General features: G+C 46.5%; 1 protein-coding gene across 11 annotated transcripts in view; it reads right to left on the reverse strand.

Annotated features, from left to right (window-relative positions):
* The window catches only part of DAGLA (diacylglycerol lipase alpha), a 63,543-nt gene continuing 46,814 nt past the window's right edge, over nt 1-16,729 (reverse strand). For 8 of the 11 annotated variants that reach the window (XM_090140314.1, XM_090140315.1, XM_090140312.1 and 5 more), the window contains 6 exons: nt 15,812-15,880; nt 14,519-14,591; nt 13,255-13,451; nt 12,822-12,951; nt 11,881-12,062; nt 3-9,922 (listed from right to left, as the gene is read on the reverse strand). In XM_090140314.1, the coding sequence (XP_089996440.1) occupies nt 8,995-9,922; nt 11,881-12,062; nt 12,822-12,951; nt 13,255-13,451; nt 14,519-14,591; nt 15,812-15,880 (1,579 nt within the window). In that variant the 3' untranslated portion in view covers nt 3-8,994. Of the gene's footprint in view, nt 9,923-11,880; nt 12,063-12,821; nt 12,952-13,254; nt 13,452-14,518; nt 14,592-15,811; nt 15,881-16,729 lie in introns of all 11 variants that reach the window. The other 3 variants (XR_016466646.1, XM_090140319.1, XM_090140318.1) reach the window with 3 other exon arrangements.

A 16,729-nucleotide genomic window follows, 5' to 3' on the forward strand; every position in this document is an offset into this window, starting at 1 on the left:
AACAGTCCCTCCACAGCATGGATTATTTTGTGTTTACACAAGGGTAGGATCCAGAGCTTAATGGTTTTCTCTCTCTGAGAGAGGAAGTGTTTATAGAAGTAATATCTTTTTATGAGACTAGCTGATAGTTATGGGTAGGAAAACAAAACAAAGCCAAACCAAAGCATCAGGCAGGCATTTAAACATACCAGCACTTTTTATGGGCATTTTTATAGGAACTCAGTAGTTCAGCCACCCCTGAGCTCTTAACTCCCTGACAGTACTCAGTCTCTTCAGGTACAACCCCAAAAACTATTCTGTGCAGTGATTAATAGCATTATTTTCTTCCAGACGTTCCTTTTCCAGCCTGCATTCCTAATGGCTGCTCAGAAAGCTCCTGCTCCTCTCCTGACCCTGCTCCCCCAGCTTCCCTTATTTCTCCTTCCTCCTCTATTGCTTTCCTCCATCCAGAATATTGATGATTATGGCATTATTCATCCATAAACAGCACCAGGCATTCATATCCTGCCTGACAAACCCACACAAAGCCGTGTCCTTTGCTCTGCAGGGATGTTTCTCCCATTGCACTGAAGGCTGAGATCCAGAAGGGGCAGAGCTGGCAAGGAGACCAACTCTGGAACTGTTCCCCAGGCAGCCACAGCGATGCAGCATCTCACAGCACGACCCACTGCAATGAGAGAGCACAGTGCAGGCTTCCAAACTCATGCACAACCCTTTGGGACAAAACTTCAGGCAAATCACAGCTGTCATTCCCCAGGTCAGGCTTGGGAACAGTCACATACACCAGTCATGCTTCGACATTCATTTTATACAGTGCCATACAATATAGGGAAAAAAATTATATACATATATCTTTATATAATATGCTATATTAATCTGTATCTTTCTTTACAGCAGTATTAGTTTAGAACTTTCATACATACGTACAAAAAAAGTCAAGTGAGAATGGCACATGAAGAGTGCTTTAGTTTCCTTGTAGTCTTCATGCTGGGGCAGCTCGGAGCAGGGATCCGGAGGGCAGCATTGCTGGGACAGTGATCTCTCAGCTGAGCATGGGAACACAGGATCCTGTGCTGTTTTCCCCCCTGACTGCATACAGAAGTGCCCCGAGTCCTGCAGAAAGCTCCCTAGAAGGGCTGTTCTACACATAAGCACAAAAGGCATTACCTCGAAAGAGGCAACTGGGATCAAAGAGCAAACTCACAGCCACCCTAGTCTGAGCTGCCCCAGCACAGGGTGTGACACAGGTGACAGAAGGGATTTTTCCATAGAGGCATTGGTGTCTGCTGACATTGAGAGGAGGGGGAGGCAAAGAAGTCACCATCTGCCAGCGCTGCGTGGAACCCCCCCACCAACAAACAGGCCATGCAGCTGGACTGCAGCTGGACTGCAGCAACACAGCTGGTACTGAAGAGCACAGGGAGAAGGGAAATAGCTTCCCACAGCTCCTCTGGTTAAGCTGGCTCTGCAATAGAGCAGAGGTGTAAGAAGTGGCCATCGTAGCACGACAGTGCAGCAACAACTGAGCTAACAGATGGGGGCTTAAGGGGAAAGAGCTCCTCTCGTAGTGTCCCGTGAGTGCAGGCGTAATGCCTGTGCTGACATGAGTGAGAAAGTTTATCACTGAGACAGGAACGAGCTTGAGACTGTTATCTGGACATCACCTCCGCCATCCGCTGCAGTGTTTGTGGAGGAAAAGCCAGGAAGCTGCAGGTTCAGCAGCTGCCCCTGGGCCAGCAGACAGGGGCCAGTGAGCACTATGGGGATGCTGATAAAGGAGAGAAAACCCTAGAAATGTGTGTGGCAGTAAGTTAGTAAATATACCTTGCTTTGCTACTGCCACGTGCACCAGGTACCTCCGACTCTGAGCCATCAGAACTGCACAAAGGGATGGAAAGCAAGGCAGTAGGATCCCCATTTCAAAAAAGAAAGATGCTTGTTTCTGTGCTGCTGTGTTTAATGGTTTTGCAGGAATAAGGAGCCAGATAAAGGTCCCTTCATCCTATGGATGTGCTGGGTGGGTGCTGAGCTTCGATAAATGAAAAACAAAGCATAGAATGAGGTGATGAGGTCGGGACTCATACAAAGCAATGAGAGCTGCAAAAATGCCCAAATCTCCAAAGAGAGAGCACTTACCTTTGGGAGATGGCTGTTCCAGAACCAGCCTGGGAACGCCAGTAAAATCAGAACTGCACAGGGCAGCTCAGAATGTGTTATTTCCCTGTCAGCATCAGTCCTTGCAAAAACAGAGTCAGATCTTGAGCAGAGGACATTTACCCATGAATAGAGCTAAGAGGAACTTCCAAACACACTTGAGGTCACATAAACCAAAGGAAAGAAATGCTGAGAAACCTTCCCCTCCTACTGCACAGAAGACACTTGTTTTGCCCAAGAGGAGGATCCAGAACTGAGGAGCCACAGGTTAAGGGCAGTGTGGGGAAAAGAAAACACTCTTTGTCAGGCTTTGCTGTTAGCACCTGGAGACAATGTGAGGGTGCAGGGGACAATGGAAAGCGTGGCAAATCCAGAGAGAGGGGGTACCTGTAGCACAGTCCTTGGCCATGCCACATCTCCATTCATACAGCCAGAGAAGAAACCACCATAGAAGAGGAAGCTGACAGATGCCTCATCCCAAGCTGGACATCAAGCCAATGGAAAACAAAAGGCACAAAAGTCATGGATTCAAGAAAACAAGCACAATCAACAATGGAGATAGCTAAGTGCTTGTAGACAGCAGTGTACGTTTCCTCGTGCTTTTCAGGAGTGCACAGTGCTACGAATTACAAGAAACTGCTCCTCAACTGTTTCACATATCCAATGTGCAATGCCTGCAGCAGGCAAAGCTGAGGCTGGCAGCATCCTCCCATGCTACACGAAGAGTGCAACAGCTCTCAGGGAAGTGCTGGGCACAGATACAGTGGGAAGATGGTGAAGAAAAGAGTAGAAGTTTGGCAGCCACGCAAGCAAGTCAGCAGCACTGCTGCTCTGCAGAACAGACTGCAGGCTATCAACCTTCTCTGTCAAACAGTTCTCCATTCTAACAACATCTTAAATAGGTTTGGGTTCTGCCCCCCTTCCAGGTGTAAAACTCACAAACCTGGGCAGCAAAGGCCCTACTCTGAGCTGGAACTGCAGCCTCCCATGGGCACTGACTGCCCCTGGGTGGGGGAAAACTGCTCACTAACGAGCAAGCAAGGGGGAAAGGACATCACTTGAGCACTGGCACAACTTGATTCATGCACCTCTCACACTTCCCCTTCCACATGGAGCACAGACTCCTCAATGCAGCAACACCATGAGGGGGAGCTTTGGCACAAGAGATGCACTTCTCGCCTAAATCCAGCTCTGAAACTGACCTGCCAAGAAGTAAATCTCTCTTCTAAACATGAACTTTTAGGTTCAAAGTGTCAGCTATTCTACCCATTTTCCTTCCACCTCTTTGTACCTCTTTAACGTATTACTTCTCTGGAAATACCAAGGATGAATTCGGCCAACAAAAATTTACCTACCCTAAGCTTTTCCAACTAGAAAGAGGATCACAATTCATCTCTGGGCTTCCTAAAGCGCAGAGGAGTTCCGTGGTATCTGCTGACAGCAGAATAATTAAAAAACAGCTCAGCAAAAATTCATATTTGGTGGGGTGAACTGAAAAAGGGATCAGAAATAAGTGATAGCATGGAGGGGATCTCAGACTTCAACTGTCTGAGCAGAAAGAAGTGTAATGCTACAGAAGGGAGCTTTTAAGCTCCCTCACCAAGAGGGTTGGAACTAGATGTTCTTTAAGATCCCTTTCAACCCAATTATATCATCCTATAATTAAGCAAATGGCAAAGCTGATAGGCTTGTTGGGGCTAGAAGTGATCTTAAACGTCCTTGGGAGATTTTGATATGGCCAGAACTGGTGAATGTATGCAGCACTTATGTGTGCACGTGACATCCAACAGAAGCAAGCAGGAGCTTGTAGTTCACTGGATAAACTCAGTAGATAAAGACACCCCAACAAGTTTCTCTATACCTAGACACCCATTTATTCAGTTGTGAAATGCATAGAGGAACCCAGGCACTGTTTGCATAGACAAGGGTAATGTGCATCCTGTTTGGATACTAGGAAAGGGGCAAGCAGCAGGGTGCCAATACAACGACAAAGGACAAAAAAATGTGGATTTTGGGCTGGTTAAGACTGAGCTGCCTTATCCCCATAGGGAAACAGCTGTGAAAGGAAAGCTCTAAACATACTGGCACGCACAATTTGGCAGCAATTAATAGCAGGTAAGTGCATGAAGAATATATGAAAAAGAAGTATTTTACAAATCAACAGACCTCATCAGCCAGCCTGAAAACAGGCTGCAGCAAGGATTAAAAGAGGGAAGCAGTAGTAATCAAAAACAAGGAGAAGCTTTAAAGCACATTAAGACTAAGATCACTGAACCTAGAGCAGCGACAAATCAAAAAGACACCTGGTAAAGTAAAATAACCCAAGTAGTACCATATTCATCCAGTTCAGTGGGCTTCACACAGAACAGCTGTGTTCTGTTTCCTCTGCTGGAGACTGTGTGCCAAGAGAGATTCCCACAGCAGGATAATCTCCAAGGAGCACACACTCCCCAAGGAACACATACCCTCAGTGCTCTTCCCCTCCAGGTGCCCTCGTCCACTGACAGCAGCACTTCAGTCCTGCTCCTGCTTGGGATCTTCAGCTAACATCCTAAAAGCACATAAACAGGGATCACTGGATTTATACGTCTATGCTCACAACCAGCTTTGCCACCTCAGTCCTCTGAGCGAGCAAAACATCTCAAAGAACTCCTGTGTGGTTTGATTGCAGAAATTATGAATGAACACTGAAAATATTGATCAAAAACCAGGTAAGCAAAAGCCACAGATGCCGAGCCTCTTGGTGTCAAAAGTACTTTGACCTTTCTTGATAGCTTTATCTGCCACAGAAGTGCAGCAAGACAAGAATCTAGGGACGATGCACAGCATCAGGAATCCCATTCACCTGTGTTTTGGGTCGTCACAAGATCTGCAAGGACAGCTTTTTAGGTAGTGCTACCAAGGATGTGCACTAAGACACCCCATCATCCTGAGATGGTGTAACCAAGAAATGAGGTAGCTCCTGGCAACAGGAATAGGGAGCACAGAGATGAGGGAACATCCGTTCTAAGAGAAAATGCACGCAAAGCTCTGTGGAGGAGAGGGGATAATGTGAGGCTCTGGGGAAGAGCTGCCTTTCCATTTAGCACTTCTGCATACTCGCACAGAAGGATCCTGCATTGTTGGTACTGTTGTGATTGAAACAATAAGAGCAATTGCTATTCATGCAGAAGAGCCTCCAAATTCAGCCAGCCAGCACCAAGCAAAAGGCTTGATTATCAAAACTCACTATATTATTATCAAAGGGGCCTCCTTCAACTCGCTTCCATGAGTTGGAGGGCAGCCTGTGGCTGTAAAACCAGATGGCAAATACCTTGCATCCTGTGAACACCTTCAGGACAGGGGCAGGGGATGTTCCAATGCTGGACATTGGTGGTCTTAGCTTCACACCTGTACCAGCAAACCTGACAGAAGATTTAAAGATGTGCTATTGCACTACAAACTGTTCTCTCAGTGCTGCCTCCACACACAGTGGGACATCCCACTGAAATATCAATGCAACGCACAAACTCCAAAAGGCACAAAGCTTAAGGGCAGGAACCAGAAGCTGAGAGATTAAGAAATCAGAAGCAGCTTCAAGTTTCCAAAGACAGCTATGTGTCAGAGCAGAAGTGAGGGCAGAGAAAGCAAGAATAGCATGCAGTATGAATGAGTGATGTAGCTACAGATTTAGGATGTGTTTGCAGCTTTGCCAGGACAGAACAGGAGAGCAGCCTGTCCAGAGGTTCCTGCAGCACGGAAGTAATAAGAATGAAGACACTCAGACATTGAAAGCAGGAATAATGCAAAGAATGTGGATTTACTCAGTGAGGACTTTTTGTGAGGACTGGGAACAGATCTGTTTGTTAGCAGAGCAATGGAAAATGAGGAATCACCCATAATGCGATACACTCAGAACGTTGACCAGAAGGGTTCTTTTGCACCTTGACTTGGTCTACAGCAAGGCCAGGTCACAAATATGAGGCATTTCCAGGCTTTTCAGAGAAGCCCAATAATCACAGAGCACAGAGCAAAAAAAATGCAGCATGCCAGGCTGTTTCCTGCTACAGCTGGTCAGGGCAAGGTCATCCCATTCCCTAAGGACACAGTTCCAATGGCACAGAGAAAGAAACAGTCACACCATGATTGTTTTCCAGGACATATGGGAGGTATCCAGGTCAGAAGTGACTTCCTAGTGCAATACTGTGAGCCATTGAGCATCGGGTCACTAGTGAAACAACTTGTTTTTAAGAGGGAAGTTATCCACCTTTCTCAGCTTGCATCATCTCCTCACCATCCCTCAGATAGGACCAGTAGTTCCAACCAGTCTTGCTGCCAGGGACAGAGGTGATTCTTTCCTTCATGTTTGTAAAGTGCTTTGCAGATATAAAGCTCTGCCGAAGTGCTAAGTGTTTTTACTACCCACTTTCTGCCAACAACTAAAGACAGAAGCAAAGTCCTTTCCCCCACTGTATGTGCATGGCAGCAGTCTGCATCAGGAGGTGAGCTAGCCTGCTAGCCTCAGGCTCCCTATGCTTCAGCTCCCTTTTCCCTCACAACTACCCATGTGCGTATTTCTGGACATCACCCTTGTAGTGCTTCTTGACTACCTGCAGCAAGTCAGCCTTCCCCTGTGGTCTGCAATGGTGGATGATCTGATGGCACTTACACAGCTGTCTGTATCAGCTCCTGAACCATCACCTCCCAGCAAAAGGGAACACTTCTCTATTCTGAAGGACTAACAAAACAAACAACTTCTTGTTGCTTGGAACAAAGTGGGTTTTTTTTATCTTTTACAGATTACAGCTAATTCAGAGGGGGTTCTTCCCTCCAAATGAAGACTGTATAGAAAAGGTCCCCTCTGGGATCTAACGCATGGGGACAACATTTTACTGCCTGTTTGAACAAAAGCCTTGCATTTCTAAGGGCCCTGTAATTTTTAAAGAGCAGGGGGATACAGTATCCTACACGAAATTGAGCAGGAGATCAGCACTCCGACAAAGTCCAGTTAATTTCTGTGCACCTGAAGTTACTTACATCAACACACAGCAGCTATAAGGTGCTCCTGCTCTGATGTGACAATATTTGATACCACTGTGCTCTCTGTGCTGCATCCAGGGCAGCACAGCCCTGAGCCATGACCAGGGCTGCTGGTGAGCACAGCCAGAGCCTAAGAGAACACGGGAGCCCAGGAACTGTTGCAAACCAAGCTCCTGGGAAGCACAGCATCTTCCTACATTGGTAATACCACAGCTAAGGAGGGGGAAGTCACATCCCTAGTGTTAGAAGGAAGTTAAAAGAGGAATTTCTTTTCAAGTGAGGGAGGACAGAGCTCCAATGAGACTGCATTGGTAACTCCGCTGAAAATGTTCTGTCAGTTAAAGGATTGCACAAGGTCACAGTATGTTTAACTTTCTAGATTGGTAATTTCTTTCCTGCTTCAAACCAGGGAGATACCCTACTTGGATAAGCTCCAGCAGGCTCCTCTGGGCATTGAGGCTCTGCACAGCAGTGCTTAGGTACTTTCACTAATGACTTGGTTGAGCTTTGTAACACATTGCGCATCAGGGAGAATGGGTAAGAGACACAGCTCCCCCCAGACTCAGAGCCAAACGGTCTCCCATCATCCCACCCTGCTTCTAAAGCAGGAGACTTGTGAGCATACCTGTTTACCCTCTCTCCCCTCAGCCTCCAGAGGGAATGGCGCAGGGAGGAGAGAATGAATATACTTTTTGCCTAGAGAGAGCCTCCCCGTTTGCTTAATAAATACCTTCCAAAAGCTCAGCAGCTTTGTAAACATACAAGAGATTCCAATACTTAGTAAAAGTTCATCTTTTCCCTGAACTCCCAATGACAGTGGCTGGCACTGATCTGTGATGACTGCATAAGGGTAGCGTGAGGACCTGGCAGGGTCCAGGAAGGGATTCTAGAGTGCCTAGGAAGCAACGCTGGGTGTAGACGAGCCATTTGAATCTTTGAGTTGATCCATCCATGCAGCTCTGAGATGAGAATGCTGTCAGTCCTGCAGAAGCATCGCCAGCTCAGAGCAGTCCAGGCCACCGAGTGATGACGGTGATGTCCAGGAGAACTTTTTCTGGTGAAGAAGAGACATGGCAGAGGGCTTTGGGCTTTTCAGAGCAGTTTCCGTTCCTCTCAGGAGCAGCCTGGCGGTCATTGAACACAGAAGTACTCAGGGGAGAGATAACACAGTGCCAGCCCAATTCTTGCTGCACCTGGCCAGGGAAGGGGAGACTGCATTTGGGGAAAATACAGCCCCAATGGCTTTAAAAGAGGAGAGTGTCCCAGGAAAGCAATCCCCATGGAAGTGTGACGAATTGGATCTTGGGCCAGATCTGACATGGTAGTGCAACAGGGCCCAAAGTCTCAATCCGTTCATTTCCAAAACCACTGAAATGGTACCAAGGGAGGGGGGGGGGGGAAATCTGGCCTGCCCCCCTTGCTTCTGTCTATCCAACTCTCAAACTTCTACCCCTTTGCCCTTGAGCATTCCCCGTAGCAGGGCATCTCACTCCCAAACTCAGCAGGTGCCCTGGGGCAAGGAATCTGCCTCTTACATGGAACGAGACAGGCTGAGGTAGGGAACTTGCATCTACCTTTAGTGACTCAGACCCTCTTAGTGTAGCAGGCCTTGTGAGGCAATGCTTCTTCTCCCAGCAGTAAGCATGGTACTCGAGCACAATCCATCCTCCAGACGGCGTGCCACCACCGTGTCACCCCAGAAGGAATGTTTCCAGCTGTCTCCACCAATTCCAACTGCCTGACGACCACCTCCTCTCCGAGTATTATCCCAGCACTCAGCCTATGGGATCAGCTCTCAGAGCCGCACCCCTTTACCCTGCACTAGAGGGCCGAAATCATGAGGTCCTCCTGCTTGGCAGGGCTGGTTACATGCCCAGTGGGGGTGGAAGTCCGGATTTTGTCAGTGGCCAGGCATTCCTGGCTGCTCACGCCTGTGGGAGTGATGTCCATGAGCTCTCCAGATGAACTAAGGGGGAAGGAAGGTGAGACAGAGATGCCCGACGAAGGATCTGTTGAGCCTGCAAACAACCTCGGGGGCTTTGGGACTAAGTTGGGTTCATACTGTGCTCTCAACAGGATCTCCTGATCACTAACAGACTTGGGCATCTCCGCAAAGTCACTGGAGCTATCTGATACCATCATGCAGTAGATGTCCTGGAAAGAGCTGCTTTTGCTATCCAAATTAAAGAGGCTGTCTATGAACTCAGCAAATTCCAGCACCTGCGGACTGGGAACATCGGTGAGCCGTCCATTCTGGAGGGACAGCTCCTCACGAGGGGCTAAGGAAACACGGTCCCCCTCACTGCTGGCCCCCTCCTCACTGCAGCGCCGCTGAGGGGTGGTGCCACCGCTGTTGAGCGCGTTGTCGGGAGCCTGAGTCTCCTGGGAGTGCTTGGAGAGGCTATCAGCAGCCAGCAGCTCTGTCCGAGAGCTGAGGGAGGGGTTCTCCTCAGGGATAGCGGGGTCTATATAAAAGCAGTGCATCTCATCCTTCTCCATGACAGCGTGGAGGCTGGGGGAGCCTCGGATGCTCCGGAAACCAGAGGAGCGCCTCGAATCGAAGCTGTAGATGGATTCGTTGTCAGAGAGGCTCTCCATGGTGGCGAGAGGGGCACGGCGGTCCTGCAGCTCCACAGACAGACGTTCCTTTGTGTCCAGGAGAAGCAGCTCCACGGGGTCTTTCTGCACAGGAGAAAGTGGCTTTGTCTCATAAAACCCCTCCAAGCTGATTTCAGAATGGGACTTGCTCCTGCAATGACAAACAGAGAACGTGAGGCTGCTTCACTCCTCAGAACCACAAGCTGCCAGAACAGCCACAGAAACTAAACCTGAGGCACAGAGTCCCTCATGCACACTGAGGTCACGTGTTGCTGATCTAACCAGAGCAATGCACAACTGTGGGAGATGTGTTTTTTATCTTCAGGAGCAGCAATGTTCTGAGAAGAGGTTTCACAAACCCCAGGAGAGAGTCTGAGGCAGTAAACTAGCTCTGACTTTGAGTTAACCTGGCTAGAACTCTGCCTTCCCTAACAACTGCCACAAACCTCTCTGCCCTCCTCTCCATTCCTTTCAGAACAGTACTTCAGGATTCCCACTCTGCCTTCACTCACCTCTAAAGGAAGCAGTGGGTCTGCTCTGACAGAAGCTATCACTCCTGTCCCTGCTGTTTGACCTACACTGTTTTCTGTCTTTCTGTCTGTCTTCATCACAAGCACTGTCTGCTGCCTCCTCTTCCACTCCTATCTCAGCTCTCCTTTGCTGTCTCTGACCACTCTTTCTGCAACAAAAGCCTTAACATTTTTCTATCATTTGCTGTCATTTTTTTTTTTTTTTTAATTTACATTTCACTTGTGCTGCTTCAAAGAGGCTCAGCCATGCATCACTCAAAGCACCTCACCCAGGTGCACACAGCTTCTTGTTGGGTCTCTACCCAAGATCTCTGTTCTAGAAGTCCTTCTCTTGCAAAGGAAATCTTCTTATCTTGAGTTTATTCTGTACCTCCACCTTCTTATGGAGGCGGGGAAGAGGGGGAACAAGAATGTTTACAGGAATCAACTACAAAAATACAAACACTTTATAAAATTATCAATTGTACAACAACAGGTTGTGTGTATTGCAAAAAAAGAAAAAAAGCTTTATTGGATTATAGAAGTGGTAGAAATGCCTCTTACAACGTTTTTCTGTTTTCACTGTGCCTACCATCTTCAAGTACAAACTACCTTCTCTTTCATCTTCTCACTCCCCTGTTTGGTCTGCAGGTTTGCCTTCTATAATGCAATGCTGTGGTGGAAGTCACATGTTCTATTTTGAAATAAGTCTCAAACACAAAAAATGTGGGCAGAAAGAAACCAGAAAGACAAATCTGTGCTCTTCTGCAAAACCTCAGTTGCTACCTGAAAATCAGCCAGGGAGTCTCCCTGTCATTTTTTCCTGGATAGAAAGCAGTTTATGTATTCTGTAAGATGGAAGTCTTACCCAAACCAATTCTTTGTATACCTCCTAGATGAACCTTCACCTTTTGGCCCTTGACAGACTAACAATATCAGTATCCAATGGACAGGAACAATAAAAAAAAATGCCCCCTACAGGAATGCTTTCAGCACTTAGGACATGACTTTTCCCTCTGCCTGCTTTCCACCAGAGTGAACATCCTGAGAGCCAAACAGGACACCAGCTGCTTTTTCCTCACATTACATTGCTTCTATACTTGTTCTGTAACCCTGTCCAACACTTATATCCATATTCCCAGATTCTCCAGTTTATAGAATTATGCAAGTCATTTTACATGAAGTAACTTCACATGTCTGTCTATGTGCTGTAAGCTTATGGCTGTCACTGCTTCACAGCTTTTGAGAATCAGTGCCATGGGCTATCTTTGGCCACATAATTCACACAGAGTTTGGCTGCAAGACTGCAAGCTTTGCTTTTCTGCTTCCAGGGAAAAGCCTACTTGTCTGGATAAGAAAAGGAACCTTCCATATTTTCAGCTCCTAGGTTCTCCTGACCCTGCTGTACTCACAGATTCTTGAGCAACACAAAGGATCTTTTTTTTTTTCTCCTGGACTCATCATGTCTTGTGTCACATTAATTAGAAGTCTCATACAGGCAGTCCTTGGATCTACACTACTGATCACAATGCCCCAAGAGAGGATCAGTCCCACACCCAATGCCAACAGTCCTCCAAAGAAATCCAAGATGTATTCTTACTTTGTACTGCTGCTCCTCCTGTCCACTGTTAGGGCTCCAGTTCCAATCTGCACAGAGGGTCCACTAGGCAAGGGCTGACTCTGGAAGATCAACTCTGGAGTGAGATCCACTTCTGTAGGGCTCACCATCACTTTCGCTGCAGAAAGTAAGGCTGTTTTCCCCTTATTGTAATTCTCTAAGACCTATACAAGGCAAGCAGAGGAACAGCAGTGCTTCAGTGGAGACAGCAGTTTCACTCTTCTCAGCTCAGAACTTCCAAACTGCTGGATTTGCCACTGTTTCTTACTGATGCTTTCCACAAGCACACAGTAAGATCTTGACATAAAGGATTAAATGAGCGTATTTTGGCAGTCTGCCCTGTCAGGATGTTCTACTGGGAACCCAGGACAGGGGAGATTACCAAAGATGCTGTCAGGAACAGCTTTTAGACCAGAACAGCACAGCAGACTTGGCTAAAACTCATGGTAGAGCCGCATGGCTACAAATCATTATTTAGAGGCAGAGACCCATTCCACATTCCACAACCACTACACAAATTCAGACACTCCACAGACTAACAGGAGCTGCAGCAACACTTATGAACTACCCTGTGCAGCTGCACGCATGAACATCCAGTGCTGTCACAGCTCACAACATTTCACCTGAACTGCATGCTGTAATAGCCAGCTTTGAGAGGACGAACCACTCACCACCCAACCTCACATTAATACCTCATATAGGGGCACAGAAGTGCTCTTGCAGTGAGAATTAATAAGCCCAAATCCCACCCAGAATATCCCTGGCTCTCCAATACACACAGAGTTTTGGCTTTGTAGATATCGTGCCTACAGCTCACCTCACCATGCCACACTTTTCCTGCCCAAACCCAGGCCTCCCTTGCATTCAAGCTCAGTCCGTTGTATCACACTTCCCCACCCTCAGACCCCAATTCTCAGTATTACCTTGTTGAGCCCTTCCATGACCACATATGGGAGGTGTTCGTGCAACATTGCTGGTGAGATGATCACTTCATTAAATGCCTTATTGTCACCCCAGATAGCAAAGTAAGTGGGATCCTCTTGCTCACAGCAACTAAAAAAAGGAGTTGGGATCCAGAGGAGAAAACAAGGAGCAGGGGATGGAAGAGCAAGCCAGTGTTTTGGCATGCAAAACAGCAGGTTACAGAGACAGAAAAAAACAACAGGAGGAAAAACAGAAGGAGGAGATATTAGGTACACATTCTTCTAAAGCACTGCACAGTGACATGAGTATCTTTCTATCCTCACAGTGCAATCACTGCCACCGTAAGGCAGTGAAAAAAGCCACTTCCTTCATAGATGGATTGCTCTCCTGGGAATTTATTTTCTGTTGGAAAAGGGCACTGTGCCCACTCACCAGCATTGCTCTGCAGGATGATTGTGCACCACATGGATGATGCGGCCAGGTGGGTAGAGTGGTGTGCTGGCAGACAGGGCAATGGTCAGATCACTGGGGTGGGTCCAGAGGCGGTTGCTCGTTACTGAGTTCTCTTCTGTCTCTTCAGGAAGCTCTGACTTGGGTATGCACTTGGTAGCACCCACAATGATCCGCCACTGTCCGACACCACAGAAAGGTGGGAGAATATGGAGAAGAGAAAAAGATTAGAAAAGCAGAGCTGTCTCACAATATACTGTTGATAGGTTTACTTGAACTGAATACATGACACCAGAAAAGAGGGGAATATAAAACAGAGTTTGTGTCCCTGCTGTTTTTGAATAGCAGACCTTAGGAGAGATAACCCTGCTCTGCCTTCCTTCCTTTCCTTATTTTAATCTTAAAAGTGGCAAAATCTTGTTGTGGATGTTTTTGCAGAGTTAGGGATCTAGAGCAAGCATATCTTTGTCCACCAATGGGACATCTTCCCAGGATAAACAAGGTAAAGATAATCTGAATTTTTAATGCATGGAAAGAAGCAAAAGGTACTCAAGCAAACAAAAATTCCCTTTATGCTTTTCTTTATGCACTAAAAAAACCCAAACCTAAAAATCAAAAGTTTACCAAAACAACAGCAATACAGAATTCTACCAAGAAAAAACATCCGCTCAGTTTTTTACCCTACAGATATTATCTAACATCTTAGAATTTTAGAAACAATTTTAAAATCTAATGTTTTTTCCACCTCACTGTAATGGTAATGAATCCCAGGGAAGAACAATTTTGCATGTTTCTTAACTCTAAAACATTAACAGGCCACTTACTCTAGAACAGCACCACCTGGAGAGCACAAAGCAGTGCCTACAAGCAGACAGATGCTGCACTTGCCAGCCTGATACCAATCACTTGTTACTGGCCAGGAAAAGCTATAGCTGCAATACAGACTTCCTAACAAGCTCAGATGAGAAAACTTCAGGTTTTTTTTTAGACATGTGATGATGAACTCCAAGCACATGAGCCAGAATTTCCATAGAGTTACAAGCCAGCCTGCAAGCAGAGTGTTTCTCTCAGCCCTGTCCTCTCCAGCTGCTTCCATCATCCCTCTGTTTACCTAAACAACAGTGATGGTGGATCTGAGGAGATCTGGGAGTCAGGAGAATTCTGCAGTATTGCTGTGTGACACTGAAACTTTATCATCACTGCTCAGACACTTGCCTTCAGGAATCTGCTCATCCTCATTTCTTACCTTTGGTTTGTTACTTCTCTGAAGAACATCCAGAAGCTGCCTGCGAAATCCCTCCAGCTGAGAGAGACCAATTCTGGGAAGAGAGGAAGATGTGCTTACAACAGCTGTGCAGGGAACAGCAGACAGGGAGCAGGACAGTAGAGACATATAGTGCAGAACAGTAAGAAACTATGCTACAAAAGAAACAAGAATGCAACAATAACGCAGATCACTTCAGAAGTGAGTTGTGCCATCACCTGGGACCAGTAACCAGGGTAAAACACGAGAGGAAGCCACTGTAACAACAAACAAGTATGAAATGCAATAACAGAATCAGAGCAGTAAACACAGATACAAGAAGTCAATGAACAGATGAGGGTGGTGGGGCAATCAGAGAAAACAAGGAGACAAGAAACAATTCAAGTATAGGATGCCACAGAACAGATAAATCAAGAAAGATAGCACAGAGCTATATGACAACATTAAACATTATAGAATATACAAGATTCTGTTTTACAGGTTAACAGAAGGCACTGGAACAGGTTGCCCAAGGAGGCTGTGGATGCCCCATCCCTGGATGTATTCAAGGCCAGGCTGGATGTGGCTCTGGGCAGCCTGGTCTGGTGGTTGGCAACCCTGCACATAGCAGGGGGGTTGAAACTAGATGAAAAGTGGTCCTTTTCAACCCAGGCCATTCTATGATTCTGATATAGAGAACATCATAGTACTCTTCCTCCACTAACTCTACATGCCTAATATCGTACAGACAAAAATTGTCTAAGGTCACACAATGGGGCAGAAGTTAAAAATAAAACCCAGGGTGTTTGACTCCTAGCCCATTGCCATGTTCAGCAGAATGTGTCACAGGAGATGACAAGCAGTGAGGAATGTCAAGACAAGGAATGGGGGAGTGGTTCAGAGATGTGAGATGATAGGCAACACTATAAAATGTGATGAGAGTACATCTAGCTCAGGGCAGAGTGAAGAGGACTGAGGTAACACAGACAATCACGAAGATGGCACTGGCATGTCAGGTACTACCATGAGTATAATCACAGAGGCTGGATTTCAGCTTTTTATTTCATACAGATGACTGAGAGATGGAGAGGGATATGCCTATAAAAAGGCATATAAAACACCAATATAGGTGTCCAGGTAAAAGGTACAGGTAACTAGGAGGACAAGTGAGAAGCATACAAGGACAGGTAAATGAGGAAACAAGACAGGTATGAACTGGGTGTTTCTGACTGGAAATAGGTGACTGGTACAGAACAGCAGATACTCATCAAGGAATTCGGACTCTTCTCAACTTGCCTGGGCACTAGATCTTTGCCAAGCACGACTGCAGTCACAAACTCTTTTGAATATTCCATGGCATCCTCACTGGAAGAGAAACAGGACCAAGAAGAAGCAAACAGGGTTTCACTAGCAGCAAACTGCAATTCATTCCAATTTGCCACTGGTGTCTGAGAGGTTACTAAACAATGAACCTGCATCATAAAAAACATAGTGCAAGCTGCTCAAGGTCCTTAGAACTTGCACACTAAGATGATCCTGATACACCAATCTCATGCCCCAAGCAACATTACTCTGTAAGGGTGCAGCTCAAATAGAGCAACTCCTTCTTCCTTACCTGCACATGGCTCCAAATAGGCTTGGATAAGGAAGTACTCTACACTCAGCACCTCCTAACACTTCTCCTATCCTTTAGGAATGGCAGGAGACTATGGAAGAAGGTATTCCATGCCTCTGACACTAAAAAGACATCACAGAACTAAGATAGTCACCTCCTGCAGTAACCTAAGCACCAAGACAAGAGGGAATTGAGGCTTCCACCCTATGACCTTGTTCTGCAACCAGCTGCCTTCTAGAGACCTCACTTATGAATCAAGCACCACTGATGGAGGCCAGCACCTTTCTCCCAGAGATGATCATGGGCACAATGCAAATCACAAGAAAGGTGTGGCAGTCAGAGGCACCTTGAACCTTGTGCTCAAGGCACCCTGAGCTCAGAATCAGTTGAAGCGGTACAGCTTAGCCTATGTTCTATCAGGGGATCTTGGGAGGATAAGCTCTAAGCAAAAAGCTATGGAGATTCTCAGGAAAACAGTTCTACAAAGCAATGTCTCTACAGCCACAAACGACTATGTACTATTATCACAACAAGGCATGCTAATGTCCAGATTCATTAGCAGAATGATTAAAATCCCTTGGCCACTCCTGGAACATGAT

The sequence above is a fragment of the Phasianus colchicus genome, chromosome 5 (assembly GCF_987193195.1).
Source record: "Phasianus colchicus chromosome 5, bPhaCol1.hap1.1, whole genome shotgun sequence".
In the NCBI taxonomy this organism is placed as follows: Eukaryota; Metazoa; Chordata; class Aves; order Galliformes; family Phasianidae; genus Phasianus; species Phasianus colchicus.